At 42.9% G+C, this 19,477-nt stretch overlaps 2 protein-coding genes across 2 annotated transcripts in view; both read left to right on the top strand.

Moving 5' to 3' along the window:
* The window catches only part of ddr2a (discoidin domain receptor tyrosine kinase 2a), a 31,574-nt gene extending 18,010 nt beyond the window's left edge, over positions 1-13,564 (top strand). The window contains exons 3-17 of the mRNA XM_079158206.1: positions 4,310-4,412; positions 5,183-5,414; positions 5,640-5,787; positions 6,375-6,477; positions 7,671-7,854; positions 7,944-8,184; positions 8,310-8,375; positions 8,708-8,844; positions 8,970-9,180; positions 9,287-9,519; positions 9,610-9,737; positions 9,874-10,071; positions 10,155-10,389; positions 10,898-11,047; positions 11,131-13,564. Of these exons, the coding sequence (XP_079014332.1) occupies positions 4,310-4,412; positions 5,183-5,414; positions 5,640-5,787; positions 6,375-6,477; positions 7,671-7,854; positions 7,944-8,184; positions 8,310-8,375; positions 8,708-8,844; positions 8,970-9,180; positions 9,287-9,519; positions 9,610-9,737; positions 9,874-10,071; positions 10,155-10,389; positions 10,898-11,047; positions 11,131-11,262 (2,501 nt within the window). The 3' untranslated portion in view covers positions 11,263-13,564. The remainder of the gene's footprint in view (positions 1-4,309; positions 4,413-5,182; positions 5,415-5,639; positions 5,788-6,374; positions 6,478-7,670; positions 7,855-7,943; positions 8,185-8,309; positions 8,376-8,707; positions 8,845-8,969; positions 9,181-9,286; positions 9,520-9,609; positions 9,738-9,873; positions 10,072-10,154; positions 10,390-10,897; positions 11,048-11,130) is intronic.
* A 206-nt stretch (positions 13,565-13,770) lies between these two features.
* On the top strand, positions 13,771-17,365 carry hsd17b7 (hydroxysteroid (17-beta) dehydrogenase 7). The gene is made up of 9 exons (XM_079158335.1): positions 13,771-13,872; positions 14,658-14,864; positions 15,006-15,098; positions 15,232-15,346; positions 16,172-16,366; positions 16,489-16,602; positions 16,703-16,759; positions 16,839-16,937; positions 17,031-17,365. The coding sequence occupies exons 1-9, from the start codon at positions 13,838-13,840 to the stop codon at positions 17,148-17,150; spliced, it is 1,035 nt and encodes a 344-aa protein (XP_079014461.1). The 5' UTR covers positions 13,771-13,837; the 3' UTR covers positions 17,151-17,365.
* The last annotated feature ends 2,112 nt before the right edge of the window (positions 17,366-19,477 follow it).

The following is a 19,477-nucleotide window of genomic DNA, read 5'->3' as shown; positions in this document are numbered from 1 at the left end:
AGGGGGTAAAAAACCTGAACACACACTCTCTCCTGCCCCCATGGCTCACCCCAGGGGTCAGCTCTGAGTGGGCTGGGTAGATAAATAAATACAGCAAAAACCAGCATTTGGAAGAGCGGTCACACATCCGGCACGATACACTGAAACCCGTCTCTCTGACTCTCTGTAGGATGTGGTTAAAGACTCTGATAACGACTCCCTTTTTCATCAATTATGTCCCAGGCAGCACTCAGTGTTTTCCCTTACCAGTGATGTTGCGTTGTTTGTTTGTGTATCAATGTATTTGTCTGGTAAGACTTCATAGAATAATTAAACACCACCTCACACCACATGACATGCACACAATCATCACATCATTTCTACTCAGGTTACGGTCACACTGCAGGCAAAAGTGTTTCAAACCTGTTATTTTTGTGCACGTGTGACTCGGATCACTTAACAGCAACCAGCCAACAGTTTGCTAGGCTGAGGTAGAGATGCAAGCCCAAAAAGAAAAGCCCACATTTCTGGTCAGAGGGAGAAGGGCTGCAGAGGTGTGGACTCGAGTCACAAATTTGATGACTTTAGACTCGACTTGGCAAAATAAAAACTTTCAACTCCGCCTGGACTTTAGCTCCAACGACTCATGACTTCACTTGGACGTGAACCTCTTTACATGAGTCACATGACTTGGACTCGACTCCGACTCGAGTCACAAAAGTTAATGACTTTAGACTCGACTTGACAAAATACAAAAAAAACGTGCACGTGTTTTGCGCATGTCGGGCGGTTCAGGGTCGCGACCAGTTCACACTGGAATCTGATGTTGGCCCCAAAAACAATGATGTGAACAGCCAAACAAAAACCAGAGCAATGATTACAAATTGAGCCCTAAGGCTTTCAGCGTGAACAAAGCCTAAGATACTTTTTGTCTTGTGCGTCATACCGCTGTGTGAGACTGTAGGAGTAGAAGAGAAGATGCTGCCCTGCGGTCGTCTCTTTCTTCGTCTCTGTTTACACTCTTTACCTCTGTGTGAATGAGGCTAGTGTGCTGCTTTTCTGGCTCTCACAAATCGAGGAACGCCAACCGCCTCAAACCCTTTAACCTCTGGATCGGGCGGCACCAACGACAGATACAACATTTCAGCTGCTTCATGCCAGTGACTGTCACTCCAGCTTCTCCATTTTCCAAACATTGATGTTTCCTGTCATCTTATCCTGCACTGATTTGATTTGAACTCATTAATTGGACATCTCTGCTGTTTCTCTTGAAGCAGGTTCTGACGATTTTTGTGTTTTTACTCGAGCTATAAGTCATGCAGTTTGAGCGCACCGCACCTATCATTAAAATGGTTTCGTAGTCGTGCGGCCAAGGATACCGCTAATATGTGGATAATATGAGAACAGTAATATGATTTCTGTTGATGTGATGTGGGCTGCAGTGAAGAGGGCAGCACTGAACAAAGGTTAGAAAGGACAAGATGAAAGGAGGACAGAGGAGGAAGCGAATGTGGACATCTGGAAGAGTTTTTGTTTGTGACTCCTTCACGCTGTCACTGTGCCACTGCCAGGACGAAGCCCTGCGGGTGCGTGTGTGTGGTTGCATCTACGCCTGGTTTGGTGTGCACGGACATGTGAGCAGCGCATCGGGGCCGTCAGCGTCAGCCCCAAACCTTCAGGGGATTTTTCACGTCTTGACTTTTTAAGCAAATATTTGGAGGAGATCAAGAAAAAAAAGAGGAAGAGAGAAAAAGAAGGAAATAAAAAAAATAAAAAACGAGCAGGAGAGGGACAGAGAAGGCCTTGATCCTGGAGCGCTGCTGTTGCTGGCTTCTTCTCAAAGGTTTTCCTGTGAGACAAGGGGGCCAGGCTAACAGGGTCGGTTGGCTTTTAACTTCCGCCTGCAGCTCCGCTGAAAGCCGCTATCACATACACAGGAATCAAGATTTTGCCAAAGGCTCTTTCATCCATAAATGAGGCTAACTAGCGGTCACATCCTGCGGGGTGGAGTGGTCACTGACTATGTTTACATGCACACTATTATGCCACTATTACCTCGAATGTTACAATATTCAGAATGTAATATGGGTCACGTAAACAGCATAATCCGTTTGGATAATCTGAATTAGGCCTTATTCTGAATCTAGCATTTTTCGATTAAGACGTGAGTGAGATGCTGAAATTATTCTGGTTTTAGGAATATTCTCTGGACATGTGTGAAGCACATTCGGAATATGCGTCTCAATTGAGATTTTACGGCGGTGGGAGACGCACGGCCTCTTGTTTACAACCAGCTCTGTGTGTTGTACTCAAATGAACTAGCCGACCAGTTTAGAGTCGGAATACATCCCCAAAAGAGAAGCCCACATTTCTGGTTTGGAAGGAGAAACGCACCTACTTTTAAACATCGTTATTGTTTAAGTTGATTAAAGGGCGGAGCCGTAGAACGTACGTCAGGGTTCAAGGTGTGGACTCGAGTCACATAACTTGGACTTGAGTCAGACTGGAGTCACACATTGGATGATTTTAGACTCAACTTGACAAAATCAAAAAATGACTTGAAACTCGACTTGGACTTAAACCCAAATGACTCATGACTTTTCTTGGACTTGAGCCTTTTGAAAATACTTGACACCTTCCCCCTAAGCCCGAAGATTCAAAAGTATGTTATTTAAAAAGTGTTTTCACGATTCAGTTATTTTCCTAAATCAACTAACATCGACGCTGTTCATTCCCGGCAAGTCGACACTTAATTCTCCAGATCCACTTGGTTTGAACCAATCCGACAGCATCTAATCAAGTTACGTTACGTTACTGAGCACAAAAATGATCCCAAAGATCATGTCGTCCATGAACAAAAATATATGCATTAGTCAAAAAAAAAAGAAGATGGCATTACATTTGGTGACAACAGCATTGTGACTTGTTAAGGACTCAAAACGTGTGACTTGTCTGCCTTGACTTGGGACTTCAGTGCAAAGACTTGACACTTGACTCTTGCAAAAACAATAAGATGGTCCCACCGGCATGTGAACAGAAATGTTAGTGTAATATTCATTAGCCATGTGAACAGCTTACTCGGAATATTGTCTGTTTAAGGAATAAGGACATAAACCTAGTCGAAATTAGGCCAAAAAACCAACCCCTGTAGATAACACGTGATGAGAAAGTGCCCTTTCATTTTGTTGCTCTTGGAAACACCCAGATATCAGTAAAATCATTCAGAGCCTTGTAAAAGTATAATAGACACCATGTTGGATGTGTCACGCTCAGTTAGTCTCTGGCCGACTGAGTCTTTTCCTAAATCACGCTTTATTTTTATCAGCTCTCGCTCACTGAAAAGGGACAAAAAAGCAAAGAGAGAAGGGAGAGACCACACAGGAGGAGTGAGAGGAGGACAGAGAGGAGACATGAGGGGGTGGACGGGCATGCAGGAAACAGAGGGCATGTTGCTCCTATTGACCGCACGGTGGGGGCGTGATGGGCTCACCGCTGCCAGCGTTACCACACACACACACACACACACACACAGAAACAACATGTACTTGATACCAGCACTGTTTGGACTTGCAGGAACACTGAATGGATCCAGCTTATTATTTCAATAAAGCAACCACAATATGAGTGTGGACATATGTGTGCGTGTGTGTGTGTGCGTGTGTGCGTGTGTGTGGTACTCTCACATCACCACCCCACCCTTTCTATCCATCACGTTTTTGCAGGTTTTCTTTTGACAGGAGCTGGGAATTAAGTCGTTCTGTCTCAGAAATGTGTGCGAGCGTCTGGTGAATGTTTGAGTTTAGTTTCAAGTTTTTCAACGCCGACCAGCGCTGTGGTTGGTCCGAGAGAAGCTGGGGGAGCTGCATGATTCAGAGTGTGGTGATAATCCAGTTAGCCTTGAATACCAGTGGTGGAACGAGAAGATCCTTAAATAGAAGCATTGTGATAGACTTGAGTAGGAAGTCAGAGTACTCTTATTAAAAACTACTCAAGTAAATATTTAATAAAATGAGCTATTCAGTTTATTTTTATAAATAATTATCAGAAGACCCCTTTAGGATCCTGACAGTATTTCAATTCAATAAAAATAATAAACTTTATTCACATAGCCCTTTTCAGGTTACAAAGTGCTTTACAAACAGAAATAGCTGAAAAGTTAAACAACATCAAATTAAACATAGTTTTTCTAATCTAATATGAAAATATCGTACCGATCTACAAACGGTGGTGGAAGTATTCTACTTGAAGTTTGTTAGTTTGATGCGATAGTTGGAAGAGAAGATCAATATCTCATGTCTGTCAATTAAATATGAAACTTGTTGTGTCTCAGGTGTGTGTCGGTATCCTCTGGGCATGTCAGGAGGGCAGATACAGGACGAGGACATCTCCGCCTCCAGCCAGTGGTCCGAGTCCACCGCTGCTAGATACGGCAGGTATGTATCTTTCACACACGCACACACACACACATACACACACATATGCACAGACACACGCTCACGCACGTGCTTCATAGTATGTTTACCCTGATAATGAGTGTGTGTGTGGATGGCTTTTACTGCAAAGGTGCTTGAGCCTGTTTATTAAGCCACAAACTGGGGTATCGGTACTGACAGCCACATGATTAAGGAGGCATTTGTGTGTGTGTGTGTGTGTGTGTGTGTGTGTGTGTGTGTATGTGTGTGTGTGTGTGTGTGTGTGTGTGTGTGTGTGTGTGTGTGTGTGTGTGTGTGTGTGTGTGTGTGTAGGTGTGTGTGTAGGTGTGTGTGTGTGTGTGTGTAGGTGTGTGTGTGTGTGTGTAGGTGTGTGTGTGTGTGTGTGTGTAGCAGAACTTGGGTGGGCCTTTAGTAAGTATCAGGATAATGATGTAACACACTTTCCCCATCCATCCCGGCTGTGTTTTTTCCGTCTCGCCCAGTTCCCCCTCCTCACCCCTACCATGTTCCTTTGCCCAAAATTAACACTTTAAGACAAATTCACGACTTAAGACTTCACCCGAGATGTTTTCGTAAGCAGGCAGTAAGAACTGAAATCCACCACCGCACTCGCTTTCACTTTCCTCTCACCTTTTTCCTCTCCATCCTGTTCTACTTATTCTCCCTCCAGGCTCTCCTCTCTTTCCTGCTGTAATACGAATATGAACATCCACAGTTATTTCCTCCCTTCTTTCTTTTTTTCTCTCTCTCTCGCTCCCTATCTAACCCAGGTTGGACTTTGAGGAGGGCGACGGCGCCTGGTGTCCGGAGGTAACGGTGGAGCCAGACAGCCTGAAGGAGTTCCTCCAGATTGACCTGCGCTCGCTGCACTTCATCACCCTGGTGGGCACCCAGGGTCGTCACGCGGGGGGCATCGGAAATGAGTTCTCCCAGATGTACAAGATCAAGTACAGCCGCGACGGGAGCCGCTGGATCTCGTGGAGAAACCGGCAGGGCAAGCAGGTACGTCTTCACACTGGCTGGGCCTTGATGTCACTGTGTAATCAAACCCTTTTTTTTACCTTTATAACAAACTTCTGATCAAGATGTTCTGATGCTCATCATGGCTGTGTTTATTGTCACAATAGAGATTAGACTGATTCCATGATTGGTCATGAGGTCATGGGTCGTTCTCAATCACCAGTGAGCTTCTTCTGGAGCTCAAGGTGCGTTTGTTTTGACCCGCAGGTGATTGAGGGAAACAGGAACGCCTACGACATCGTGCTGAAGGACCTGGAGCCGCCCATCATCGCTCGCTTCGTCCGCTTCATGCCCGTCACGGACCACTCCATGAACGTCTGCATGAGAGTGGAGCTCTACGGCTGTGAATGGCTGGGTGAGAGGTGGCTGATGATGATGATGATGATGATGATGATGAAAGAGAGGATATGTGAGGATGGATGAGCGAGGAAGTGCTGAGCAAAGATGACCTTAACTTTGAGCTAAAGATAGAAAGGATCAGCTGACTCTCTGACACAACCCCGAAGGACAATCATCATATTAGTTACTAGATGTTGAGAAACCACTTTACATTTACTGAGGTTTGTTTGGTTGCAACGCAACACATTCTCAACTCATCAGATACCGGCCCTTGGTTGACTATGAGGCTCTAGGTTTGGTCAAATTTCAGATCCAATCAAATACAAAAACCAAGTGAAAAAAGTCCATATGATCTGGTAGCTGAAGCTTTGTGGGCAAACAGATTGTCGAATAAAACATTTCTTCAACTGTCTGAACACATTACATTATTCATAATGGAAAATTCTACCCGTGCACAGGGCCTCATTTTTGTAAATGCTGGGAGCTGAAGCTTCAAACTACTATTTTTAAACAACCTTCTGTGGTTTTGAGCAGCGCTTCTCTGCACAGCATGTGTTTTTAGAACGATGGACTAAAAAAGTGAATTTTTTTTTTGCTTTACAGATGGTCTCGTGTCGTACAACGCTCCAGCAGGAGAACAGATGAGCTCGCCTGCTTACCCTGCTTATTTCAACGACTCTGTCTATGACGGCGCTGTCATCCACAGGTGTGTGTGTGTGTGTGTGTGTGTGTTTCTGTGTGTGTTTCATTATTTCCTCCTCCTTCCTGTTTCACCCGCCACTACTCTGCTTCATCATCGCTCTCTTCCTTCGTCAGTGTTTTTTTCCCCCCTCACCTTGTTGTTGCCCCGTCGCCATGGGGAACGCACAGAGAGGTCACGGTGGTTTACTTAGTTAAGCAATACCTCATAGGAATGACTGAGTCAAGCTGAAGTCTAGAGGCCGGAATGAGCCAGTCACCCTCTTGTTGACGGTGGTGTTTGGTTCATGTCATGGTGAATAATGTCCTCCATGACACATGGCAGGCTTCCTTCTCCGGAGGCAACAGTGCAGAGAGAAAAGAAAATGGCCTTTATTACGATATCGCAGTACGAATGCAGAAGAGAAGAATCGACTTCACAATGCTGCCACCCGGTGGTCAGCGGTTGCACCAATTTACAGGAGCGCTTATGAAGAATCTGCTTTATTGGCCAAGTTTGTGAAGGCATACAAGGAATTTGTGTTAATGTTGTGTTAATATTTACATCTATATTATTGTGTACCTTTGTGTTTTGGTGCTTTGGCAACATTGTTTTTTGTTATGTGTGCAAATTGTGAAAAATAGGTGTAAATATAAATATTAAAAATATTAAAAATTAAAAATAAAATAAGAAATATAACATTGATATACCAGTCAAGTGTTCTTTAAATTGTAAACAATACAAATAGTACAAATATATAAATAAATACTGAATGGATGGACTTTATGAGTATGTACATGTAAAGGATGTAGGATTTATATTGACAGTACTCGATCATATGTACATATTAGAAAACTAATTGTGCATTTATAACTGTAAAACGACAGCAGTGAATATTTTGGTGTTATTGTGTTATTGACAGGTTGTAACTGATATTAAGTGTTCATCAGAGTGACGGCCTGCAGGAAGAAACTGCTCTTGTGTTCGGATTATTTTGCCGTACAGCGTTATCAGAGGGTCTGCAGTGATGTTTTCGAACTGAAGGAGTATAAGTCCTGGAATGGAAGGCAGTCTGGCACCAGAGACTTTCTCTCCGGTCCTGATTGTCTGTTGTTGTCTGTTCCTGTCCCGTTTCGTGGCCGATCCAAACAGTGAAAGTACGATAAATGGATGTTCCTCTGTGTCTGCTGCCTTCTCTTATACACGTCTTTGTGTCTCAGTATGACGGAGGGCTTGGGTCAGCTGACTGATGGCGTGTGCGGCCTGGATGATTTTACACACAGTCACGTCTACAATGTGTGGCCCGGCTACGACTACGTGGGTTGGACCAACGAGAGCTTCCCCAGTGGATATGTTGAAATCATGTTTGAGTTTGACCGCATACGCAACTTCACCACCATGAAGGTGAGGTCTCCTGATGATACAAGTGTGTTTTTTTTTTAATTATTTTCTTTATCCTCACCAGCACTAAAAGTGTCTTCTTCTGCGTCCAGGTCCACTGCAACAACATGTACTCGCGGCACATCAAGGCCTTCCTTCAGGTGATGTGTTACTTCCGCTCCGAGGCGGACTGGGAGGCCACGCCGCTCGCCTTCAGCCCCGTGGAGGACGAGAAGAATCCCAGCGCCCGCTTCGTCACCGTCAACCTGGCCAATCGCATGGCCAGCGCCATCAAGTGCCAGTTCTACTTTGCTGACGCCTGGATGTTGTTCAGCGAGATCACCTTCCAGTCAGGTATAGACCGAAGAAACTGTGTGTATTGTACATTATTTGTTTTTATTATTATTATTATAAAGTCTCTTTTGAGGCCTTCTGATTTTAAGATGAACAATTTCATTTCTTTCTTTCATTTTTTTTAGATACAGCCATGTACAACACAACACTGGCTCCACCCAAGACAGGACTGCCACCCAACATACAACCAGGTCAGTGATCCCTGCACACTCACACACCCTTGATGAATCCCTGCACACATTTTGTGAAATGCAAAGGCAAATAATCAAAGAGCATCTTTTTCTAGGTGAGTAACTTTTGAAAAAGAAGCATTTCACAAAAAAGAACAGTTAACTTTAGATCTTTATTGTCCCGTAAGTGGATGTTCTTTCTTAAAAAAAATAAATGTGAAAAAGAGAATAGTGTACGCACAGTACAGACTACATGCATGGCTCATATCAGTAAGAATAGGGATACGGTAACGTGCAGGGAACAATGAGGCAGTTTATCAGAAAGGTGTCTCTTCTTGTCTCCCTCCCCCCAGAGGACGACCCCACGCACAAAATAGATGACAGCAACACCCGGATTCTGATTGGTTGTTTAGTGGCCATCATCCTCATCCTCGTGGTCATCATCGTCATCATCCTGTGGAGGCAGGTGTGGCAGAAGATGTTGGAGAAGGTGAGCTCAAGTTAAACGACGCATCAAACTCATACCAGCCTGCGCATGTTGAGTCATTTCCATTGAGTCTTCTTTCGGGAGGTGGTCAGATCTGTTCCTTCACCCCCCCACGTCCTTTATTCTAGGCCTCTCGCCGGATGCTGGACGATGAACTAACTGCTAGTTTGTCAATACAGAGTGAGACGTTCGCTTACAACCACAACCAGTCGAGCACAATCAGCGAGCAGGAGTCTAATTCCACATACGAGCGCATCTTCCCCCTCGGTCCAGACTATCAGGAGCCGTCGCGCATCATATGTAAGCTGCCGGAGTTTGCTCAGAGCTCGGAGGAGCCCGGTAGGTGGTAAAAAACTGTTTCACATCCATTTAAACTGATTAACAGCGTGGTCAATCCCTTATCTTATTGGGATTCTTAGTCACAGTTCCCCATATTCTGTTCCAGCTTCAACCAGCACAGCAGCTTCTAAATCCACCACAACCACCGTCGTCCAAGATGGCGCCCCTCACTACGCAGAGGCCGACATCGTCAACCTGCAAGGCGTGACCGGAAGCAACACGTACGCCATCCCCGCGCTGGCTATGGACCTGTTGTCGGGGAAGGACGTTGCAGTGGAGGAGTTCCCACGAAAGTTGCTCACGTTCAAGGAGAAGCTGGGAGAGGGCCAGTTTGGAGAGGTGTGTGTGCAGCTTCGTCTTTCCTCCTCCAGGTTTAGATGAGCTTAAAGCATAAAGTTTTAAAACATTACATTCCTCCTCTCCCCTCAGGTGCACCTGTGTGAAGCAGGGGGAATGCAGGAGTTCATGAATAAGGAGTTTTTATTTGACATCCCCGAGGACCAGCCAGTTTTAGTGGCCGTGAAGATGCTCCGTTCAGACGCCGACAAAAATGCAAGGTATGGACTCCAGGCGCTCGAGTGATCTGCACCAAACACCTACATGTTTAGCCTGTACATATGCTGAAACTGAAGATAAATCTTGAAAGGATAAAGTTGAAATAATTATGATTTCTCTCTGTGTGTGTTTCGGTAGGAATGACTTCCTGAAAGAGATAAAGATCATGTCGCGTTTGAAGGACCCCAACATCATTCGCCTGCTGGCCGTGTGCATCTACAGCGACCCTCTCTGTATGATCACAGAGTACATGGAGAACGGAGATCTCAACCAGTTTCTGTCCCGCCACGAACCCGAGGGCCAGCTGGCTCTGCTCAGCAACGCGCCTACCGTCAGGTGAGTCGAAAGAAACGTGTGAGAGACGGCTAAATATTTGTCTTTGTGTGTTTTTTCTATTGTTTCTTTTCTCTCCTCTCCAGCTTCAATAATCTGTGCTACATGGCGGCACAGATTGCGTCGGGGATGAAGTACCTCTCCTCTCTAAACTTCGTTCACCGGGACTTGGCCACGCGGAATTGCCTGGTGGGCAAGAACTACACGATAAAGATAGCTGACTTTGGCATGAGCAGAAACCTGTACAGCGGTGACTACTACCGCATCCAGGGCAGAGCGGTGCTGCCTATACGCTGGATGTCGTGGGAGAGCATCCTGCTGGTAAGGACCTCGACTTAAAGGACCGTTTGTGTATCAATTACTCAGCCTGTGTTACTTTGAATTATTGAAGAAAACTTGGTCTTTCTCTCACGCCTCCATGATGAAACAAGAAACCAAAAGCAGAGACAATTCTTGATGAATTGAAGTAAATCGGGGCAAGCTTTCAAAAAACTTGTGCAGCATAATCCATGTTTTATTCATCCAGTCGTATGCTCACAATTTACCAAACACATCTAAAACCTTACTATTTAAAAACACTTCGGACTTCGGCAAGTAGCTGTTTATGCTGAAGTGTTTTAAATGAGACTGTGATTATACAGCACGAGTTGTGTGGGAGTTTGTAAACGGACGTTTTTACATAGTTTACTTCAATTCATCAAAGTATTTTCTCCGGTTTTGGATTCTCCTCTCATCGTGGAGGCATGCAAGAAAAACAAAAGGTTTCTTCACAAATTAAATGAAGACTGGGTGAGTAATTGAGCTGATGTCACCATGGTTTGTGTCGCAGGGTAAGTTCACCACAGCTAGCGATGTGTGGGCCTTCGGGGTCACCCTGTGGGAGATACTAAACTTCTGCAAGGAGCAGCCCTACTCCCAGCTCACTGATGAGCAGGTGATAGAAAACACCGGGGAGTTCTTCAGGGATCAGAAAAGACAGGTGAGTGTCGCTACCAACGTTTCATCCACATGTAAATAAACAAGTGGATCTGTGACTTATCTCCTCGCCTCCATGTTCTGCAGATCTACCTGCCTCAGCCTGTGCTATGTCCAGACTCGCTCTACAAGATCATGCTGAGCTGCTGGAGGAGGAACACCAAGGAACGGCCCTCCTTCCAGGAAATACACCGAGCCCTCCTGGAAATGCAGCCGTAAGCCGGGGCAACGTTTAAGACAGTGATTCCCAGACTGCTCATCTCTGGGAGAAAAAAATGGTGCAAAGACAAGGGTAGACCATGATTCAGACCCGATCCAGGTTTAAGCTATCTTGTTTCAGGAGAGAAAAAAAACAGGATGAGAGCCACCTGTGGGCTCCAAGCTACGATTTTGGAGACACTGCTTCATGGACTTACACAACATGGACTATACCAGAGACTTTTGGTGTGGCAGTTTGAGCTCAATTTGGCTCAACTAGAGGTTTTATAGACATACAGGTATTATTAGAAAAAGAATCTATTCTAATGGAGACGTGATTAAGGTTCGGTCGTGACACGTGTTCAAAAAATAAATGTAGCAAGTGGCATTCGGCACTTTTAAAAACGTATTTTGATTTCATTTTTTCTTTTTTCTTTTTTTATACGAGTTCAAATTTCCCATGTTACAATGTTTGATATGCATTCCTGAAGAACTTTCTTGTGTTTCCTCGTGGAAGACTGCTTGAATGTAGAAGAGGAAACGTGTAGCCGACCGTTACTGTTACATTTCTTTTTATTTCAAGTATTTTCATCTCAGACAAACTCCACACATTTAGAGTGACAAGGAAATATTGGTAACACTTTCTATGACGACCGTGTCTGTAGTGCATTATAAACATATGTATACTGTGTTATAATCTGCCTATAGCACTGTAGAGTTATAGTAATAACACTCATACATATGCATGCTTTATAACAATAATTATAACACATTATAAAGCATTATATAATGACTTGTACGGTCATTTGCTGGTCACTCACTGATTTTCTTTTCAAGGATCATAATGTATTATATCTTGATATTGCAATAAATTATTATCTTTTCTTAACACATTATAATGTGATTATAATATATTTTAAGCGGTTGTTGATACCTTTAAGTAAAGGGAAAAAATTATTAAATCAGCAAGAACAACACAATTGTTTTTTACTTTACTGAAAGAAAATATACAATGCTGTATAACTGTTATGATTATTGTTATAAAGCATTATGAATATGTATGAGCGCTTATAATTATACATGTATAGTACCATAAGCAGACAATAATGCATTATAAGTATGTTTATAATGCATTATAGACATATAAAGTGCAACTGAGTCTTTCTCATCTCCCTGCAGTTTTCCTTCTGTGATTTGAACACAAAGTGTATATGACTGTATTTTCAATAGATACGTCTAAATCTCGAATAGCAATATTTTTTATTAATATTTATATGTTCATTATGTGTTTGTTCTGTTTCTGTTTTGTTGATATATTTGTGGATTAATATTCTGTTTTAAGTTTTTGGAGTATCTTATTTGATGTGATTCACTAACTTCACCGCTCACATTTGGGATCTAAACACCAAACAAACTGCTTCCGGAGATTTTTTTGTTTGTTTGTTTGTTTGTTTGTTTGTTTGTTTGTTTGTTTGTTTGCCATTGCAAAAGTGTTATCGTCTCGCGTTGATCCCAAAATGAAATATCATTCTTTGATAATTGATCAGATGTTGTAAGATGCTTATCGGGAATGCAGGCTGTATTTTTGTTCATGTTGGTTAAACGGTATGTGTTTACAGTCAGCATCATTGGGAAGATGTTGGTGTCGAACAAGTTAATGCATATATGCTTATAGTTCATCTCGGTTGGCAAAGAAAGTGTATTTCCTTTGAAATCAGGAATGTAGAGGAGCCTAGTTAATGTGTTTGATTGGAACAGAATGACTGCTTCAGATAAGTTTATAATAGCTGACGAAAGCTAACACAGCTAATGACTTATCTATTTTATTTTATTGGTGTGTGCTGGATTCTTTCCTCTTCTTCTCCGGCATACGTCTGTGTATAACTCTCTAATAGCTTGAACTTCATACTGCATACCACTGTTTTCCTGCCACTTCCGCTGTATTTACAGGCTCTACCCTCTTATCAGAGGCCTCGTTCATAAAAGACACTCATGTCTGCCCTTATGCATGGTATTTTCAACGTTTATGTGGAAGTTCACCCTTACCCTTCTGTGTTTCGCAATCTAGGCAAGCGATTAGTACAAGTAAGTTAAATATTAATTTTGGAGACACATTTTGGGTGTTTGTGCAGAATGTGGTTGTTCCCATCGGATAAGGAAATCTTTTCGTTGCATTTACAATCCGTGTTTTAAATGAGTTGATTTCACGATTAATTTTACTACATTTTCGTACTCAAATGTTTGTTTGTTTTCGGTGAGAATGGTTTTATATACGTTGTAAACAAATGTTGTACATTGATGGACGAAATACAAATAAAATGTAAACAGGGAGATCTCTCTCTGTGAGTGCTCTTGCTTTATTCATGAGTTCCTAGTAGCTGATACTATGTAGGCGGTGCCTCGAGCTGAGCCGACTGGTATCCGGCTCTCATTGGCTGAGAGCGGCCGCAGTGTCCAATCACACCGCGGGGGCGGAGTTACGAATATGACTCTACAGGAAATGCTGCATGAGGCGGACTTAGAACTTGATGCATTTGGCTGTAAGATAAATTGAGTGTTTTCTGTGCAGTTTTGTTTGCAGTTTGGACCAGAAACTATGAATAAGGTGGTTTTGGTGACGGGAGCAAATAGGTAATGGTGGTATTTATCGTTTTTATTATAAAAGTCAAGTCTAGCATCTAACGTTTAATGAATTCACAACATAAGAGACATTTCCTCAAGGTCTTTTTTTAGTAATTTGTATCTGTTGGTACTGCGAGTACATCAAGTACTGGACAATTTTGAGGTACTTGCACTTTACTTGAGTATCTCCCTTGTCTACTTTACACTTCTCAGAGGTAAATATTGTACTTTTTTCACTGCATTTATATGATGAACGTACTTTGCAAATGCAGATTATTAAAACAAAATACAACACAACTAATAAAGGATGTATTATAACAAATGTAACTACCCAGCACTATATAAAGTAATTTACCTGCTGCAAAATTAAAGTGCAACAATAATTGTAATTCAGTAATATATATGATTCTGAAATGGACCATTCTGCATAATTACTACTTTTACTTTTGGTGCTTGAAGTAAACTTTGATGCTAATACGTTTCTACTTTTACTTAGGACCTGTTACGGAGTATTTCTATACTTTAGTATTATTACTTTTACTGAAGCACATGATGTAAACACTTCTTCCACTACTGGTTAATTATTTAAGGCGTGCATATTGTATTTCTCCAATTTGATTTATTTATATGACTTTTTAAAATCCCCATGTCAAGAGAGTCCTGGCCCCAAATGGCAGTATCTTTTTATCACACACAGTACATGTATGTGGAATTATTTTGGTCGATAACGTAATCAAATGAAACTGTAGATGGCGTAGTAACTGGTATTAACTTACATCGGTGTCTCCCTGCAGTGGCATTGGCCTGGTGCTGTGTGAGCGTCTCCTCTCTCAGGACACGGAGGGCCTCCAGCTGTGTCTGGCCTGCAGGAACATGCGGCGGGCTCAGGCCGCCCGCTCGGCCCTCCTCGTCTCTCACCCCGGCGCCCAGGTGGCCCTGCTGCAGGTGGACACCAGCAGCATCTCCTCCGTCATCGCCGCTGCACAGGAGGTCAAACTCAGGTGGGAGGATGGACCCGCAGCAGCAGCAGCAGCAGCAGCAGCAGCGTGGCACTCAAATGCACATTCACATCAAATAGGCATCAACACAGGCCAGGTTCTGTTCTTTATGTGAATATATGTGTTTGTGATTGACTTTTGCAGGTACAACCGTCTAGACTACCTCTACCTGAACGCAGGCATCATGCCAAACCCACAGTTTGATGTAAAAGCCTTTTTCAAGGGCCTCTTCTCCAGGTACTTTGTTGATTTTGCAGCTGCTGCATCTGTGTTTTTTTAATCTTTAACATGTCCAGCCTGTATACAGCATTCTATCTATTCCTCGTTCTGCCTCTCGAGAGCTCAGGTTTCTATAATGTCTTCATTACAGTCGTATCGTCGCCATGTTTGCCACCGGTGAGGGGATTCTCACGCAGAAGGACTGCGTCACCCCCGATGACCTGCAAGAAGTTTTCGCGACCAACCTCTTCGGCCACTTCCTACTTGTGAGTAACTACTATTTTGGCTACTGAATTATATAGTATGGTATTTATCCACACATAGAATCTAATACAAAACCGTGTCTCCTTCAGTTTTCCTGCAGGGACAGTATCTCTACTCAGCTGCTTATCCTTGATGGAATAAATATAGGTGATACTGGATCCATCCGTCATTGAGCAACACTGCTCATTAAATATTAACGGTACTGTTTGAGGCATGAGGTCACTGCGGACAGCATTCTGCCTACAGTGCTTTTGCGGATGAATCCTGGCATGTATTAAGTTGCCGTCACAGAGAAACCTTCTCAAAACACTTCTACTCCTCAGACAGCTGAAGTGACACATACTATTTTTGGTAATGTCCTTTTGAAACGGTCAACAAAGTTTGGCAGGAATTTAAACGTTGCTGATTAGTTTAAAGAATCTAAAAGGACTTTACGTGGAAAGAGATGCTTGAAATCTACCGTATATCTTCACCAGTTAGTTTAAAAAGATATATTTATATTCAACCTTTATTTGTACATGGTAATCTGATTGAGACACAGGGTCTCATTCGTAAGAGTGACCTGGTTAAGACACAAAAGCAATGCAACAGGACATTCACACATTGCAAAGTTCATGGATAATGATTGGATTAAGATAAATAAAGTGCATTTGTGAGTGGATAATCATCTGTTTCTCACACAAATATAGTTTAAATCTCTTAAATTCTATTCAGCAATTGTGTAATATGTCTTTGTTTTATGAAAACGCATTATTTAAGGCTAAAACTGTTGTTAAGATGTTTTGAGTATCGTCATGGTGTGTTGTTCTCCTGTGTTGTTCGCCCAGATCAGGGAGCTGGAACCGGTCCTGTGCCAAGCGGGCCGGACGTCCCAGCTGATCTGGACGTCCTCCAGCAACGCTCACCGCTCAGCTTTCAACCTCGAAGACATGCAGCACCGGGGAGGCACCCAACCTTACAGCTCCTCCAAATACGCCTCCGACCTGCTCAGCCTGGCGCTCAACAAGCACTACAACAAACAGGTCGGCCCTCACACACACACACACACGCACACACACCTCACATGCTCCGTATCACCTCTCCGTATGTCTTTTTGGGGGTTTAATCTCCCATGATGTTGATAACTGTGATTCCTGCTCTCTAGGGTTTGTACTCGTCCGTCACTTGTCCTGGTTTTGTGATGACCAATCTGACCTACGGGATCCTGCCCTCCTTCCCAGCCGTTCTCTGGACTCTGCTTATGCCCGTCTTTTGGCTTGTGAGTGCAACTCTGATGGTTTTAAATGAACGATACACACAAACACACACACACATACACAACTGAAATATCTGAATACATCTCTCTTTCGTGATCTCAGATAAGAATGTTCACCAATACTTTCACCCTGACCCCTTATAACGGAGCTGAAGCCCTGGTAGGTAAAACAAAAAAAGAACTAATTTTCTTCCACAGTTTCGTCAAAATGAATTCATGAATGCTGCTCTTTCTTGCAGCTCTGGCTATTTAAGCAAAAGCCTGAATCACTGGACCCTCAAGCCAAGTACCACAGCCTAACATCTGGTCTAGGAAACAATTACACGCGGCCACGAAAGGTACGACAAGGAATGCGAAATTCTGTTTAAATTATGAAGAAAAAAAAATCACGAAGTGAGTTTTGTGTCTTTTGTTTCCGCTTTTCTTTGCAGATGGACATCGATGCGGAAACATCGGATGCTTTGTATGAGCAATTGCTGCAGCTGGAACGTGACGTGAGAAAGAAACTGAAGGAAAGACAGAAAGAATCACAGTATTCCTGCAGGACGTGATGCGTGTCACACAGTTCTGGGGTTTGAGAGTATTTCATTCCTGTCTGGCATACATTTGTTTCAGACCTCACAAAACATGGCAGCATGAATTCACAGCACAAATAAACAAGTTACAGTGACTATATGCATATAAGCATGATGTAAAATGTCTGTTATAGGACAAACAACTCGAGTTGTGTATGTTGTTAGAGTTTGGGGAAATAAAAGTGAACATCATCCACTTCTTTTCAGTCCATCCACTCCGTGAAGAATGATATAACATGAGGGGAACCACACAGATATGCACACATGTGAAGGCTAGGTCACCAACTTTTCAGGACTTTGTCCGATTTGGTTGCTAATCCCACGATCCTCGCGGTAAAACGTAGTGCGGTTTGACAGCAGACTGTCAGTGTCGTCCCAAAAGTTTACATAGGTGGTCTGCGTGAGCCCCTCAGCTGCGGTGTACGGCGGCGCCGGCAGATGCGCAACGTTGCAAGCGCACCTGAAATTACGCTCCGGCGGTTTCGGGGCCGCGCAAACCCAGCAGCCGTCCCCGCGTCCCGCTGCTGGCTTCCCGGTCCCGCACTCCTCCTCCTCCTCCTCCTCCTCCTCCTCTCCGCTCAGCTTCGGGTTGCAGAAAGCCCACACCATCCCGCAGAAGTAGACGAAGAACGTACCCATGACCATGACCATGAGCGCATAGGACTCTATCATGGCTTTGGCGACTGGAGATGTCATCTCTCCGATCACATGCAGGGATTAGAATCGGTCGAGTTGCCAAAGTGCATTTCAAGAGGGACTGACGGTCCGACTGGCGTCATCCGGTGGGTTGGACCACTTCAACAGCTTCCAGTTCAGTAACGTGAGATATAGAAAATATGTGGCTGCTTTTGTTGCCACCTCTATCTTTAAACTAAAATTATACTAAAATGAGCATTATGATAGCAAAAGTCAAACTGTAGGAGCAATAAACTATGTTATTATAAATATGTTATTAACAAAATGAACTGAACAAAAACTATAATTATACATATAATGAAAGCTTAATTTGTCTATGTTTAAGGATATACAGTATATGTATATAAACATACACTTTACTCCATTTACTCGAAGTCTCTTTCTGCTCATATCTGACCACAGTCTGGTTGAACCGTTGTGCAGCGTTTTGTTCTCCATATAAAAAAACAAGCCCTTGAAATAACATCTATTGTTTGGCTTTTGTATGGTCTTTGTAACAGACCTTAAAGGTACAGTGTTTAGCATTTAGGGGGATCTATTGGCAGAAATTGAATAGTATATTAATAAGTATGTCTATCTACAGTCGCCTAGAAAGGACAAACCAAACACTGGCTCTAGATGAGGACATTCTTGCTTTAATATTTTAATGTAGGCCTCTTGTCATTCTCTCCTTTATACACTTGACACACAGGAGACATTTCAGTTTGTTGCAAACTCACCACTAGATGCCGCCAAATCCTGCACACTGCACCTTAAGTGCAAATGTCCATTTGTCTCCCTGTGGATCACTCAAGTCAGTTTTTCCATAACAAGCCCATCAGCTGGCAGGGTTTGACTTTCCTTATAAGGTAAAAAAACTACAGCACCCACAACTCCAAATATACCAACAATAAGGCTTTCAAGCTTGTGTTTGATGTCTTTTTGTTGGAGACAAACTTTTAACGAGTGAGTCAAAAACTAGCCTTAAAACATACATTGACATTCTAAGATACCACAACAAAACTTTTAATACATGAATAATGAATCGACCATTGGACACAATACTGTGATATATGAGAATATTAACATTAAAGCCGTTTGTCTAAGCGTTAAATGTTTAGTCTTTGAAAAGTAATTATACCTTTTGAAGATATAAATACTGAAATGTACAGTAATCATGTGGGGCCTTTTAATATTCCTGGGGGAATATTGAACAAACATCAGTACACCGACAACTATAAAAAGAGTTAAAATGATGTGTAGCCTCGAATGTGAAATACTAATTGATCAGAGGCGCATGAGGCCTAAACACGCGTTCATTTGAATAAAATACAGTATACATGTTTTAATAAAGTACTTTTTTACATTGTAGTCTGCAACTCTTGGGCCTTTTCAGTTGTCATTTTTTAGGGTTTTGTCAAATATGTCTTCTGCCACAATGTTTCATCCTCGCCGTGACAAAGGAAGTCTATGTGGTGATGTTGCTTTTCCTGTTCATGATATTAATGTTGATAACGTCCACTCTACTAGAAGACGCAAAGCACAAACCTTCACCAACCAGCAAATGCAATGCTGTTTCAGAACGGACTGAAAAAGTCCCATGTGTTGGGTTTTCCCCGTATAGCACC

Source organism: Pholis gunnellus, assembly GCF_910591455.1.
Source record: "Pholis gunnellus genome assembly, chromosome: 4".
Lineage (NCBI taxonomy): Eukaryota > Metazoa > Chordata > Actinopteri > Perciformes > Pholidae > Pholis > Pholis gunnellus.
The sequence above is the reverse complement of the archived record's forward strand: the minus strand, read 5'-3'. Positions and strand labels throughout refer to the sequence as shown.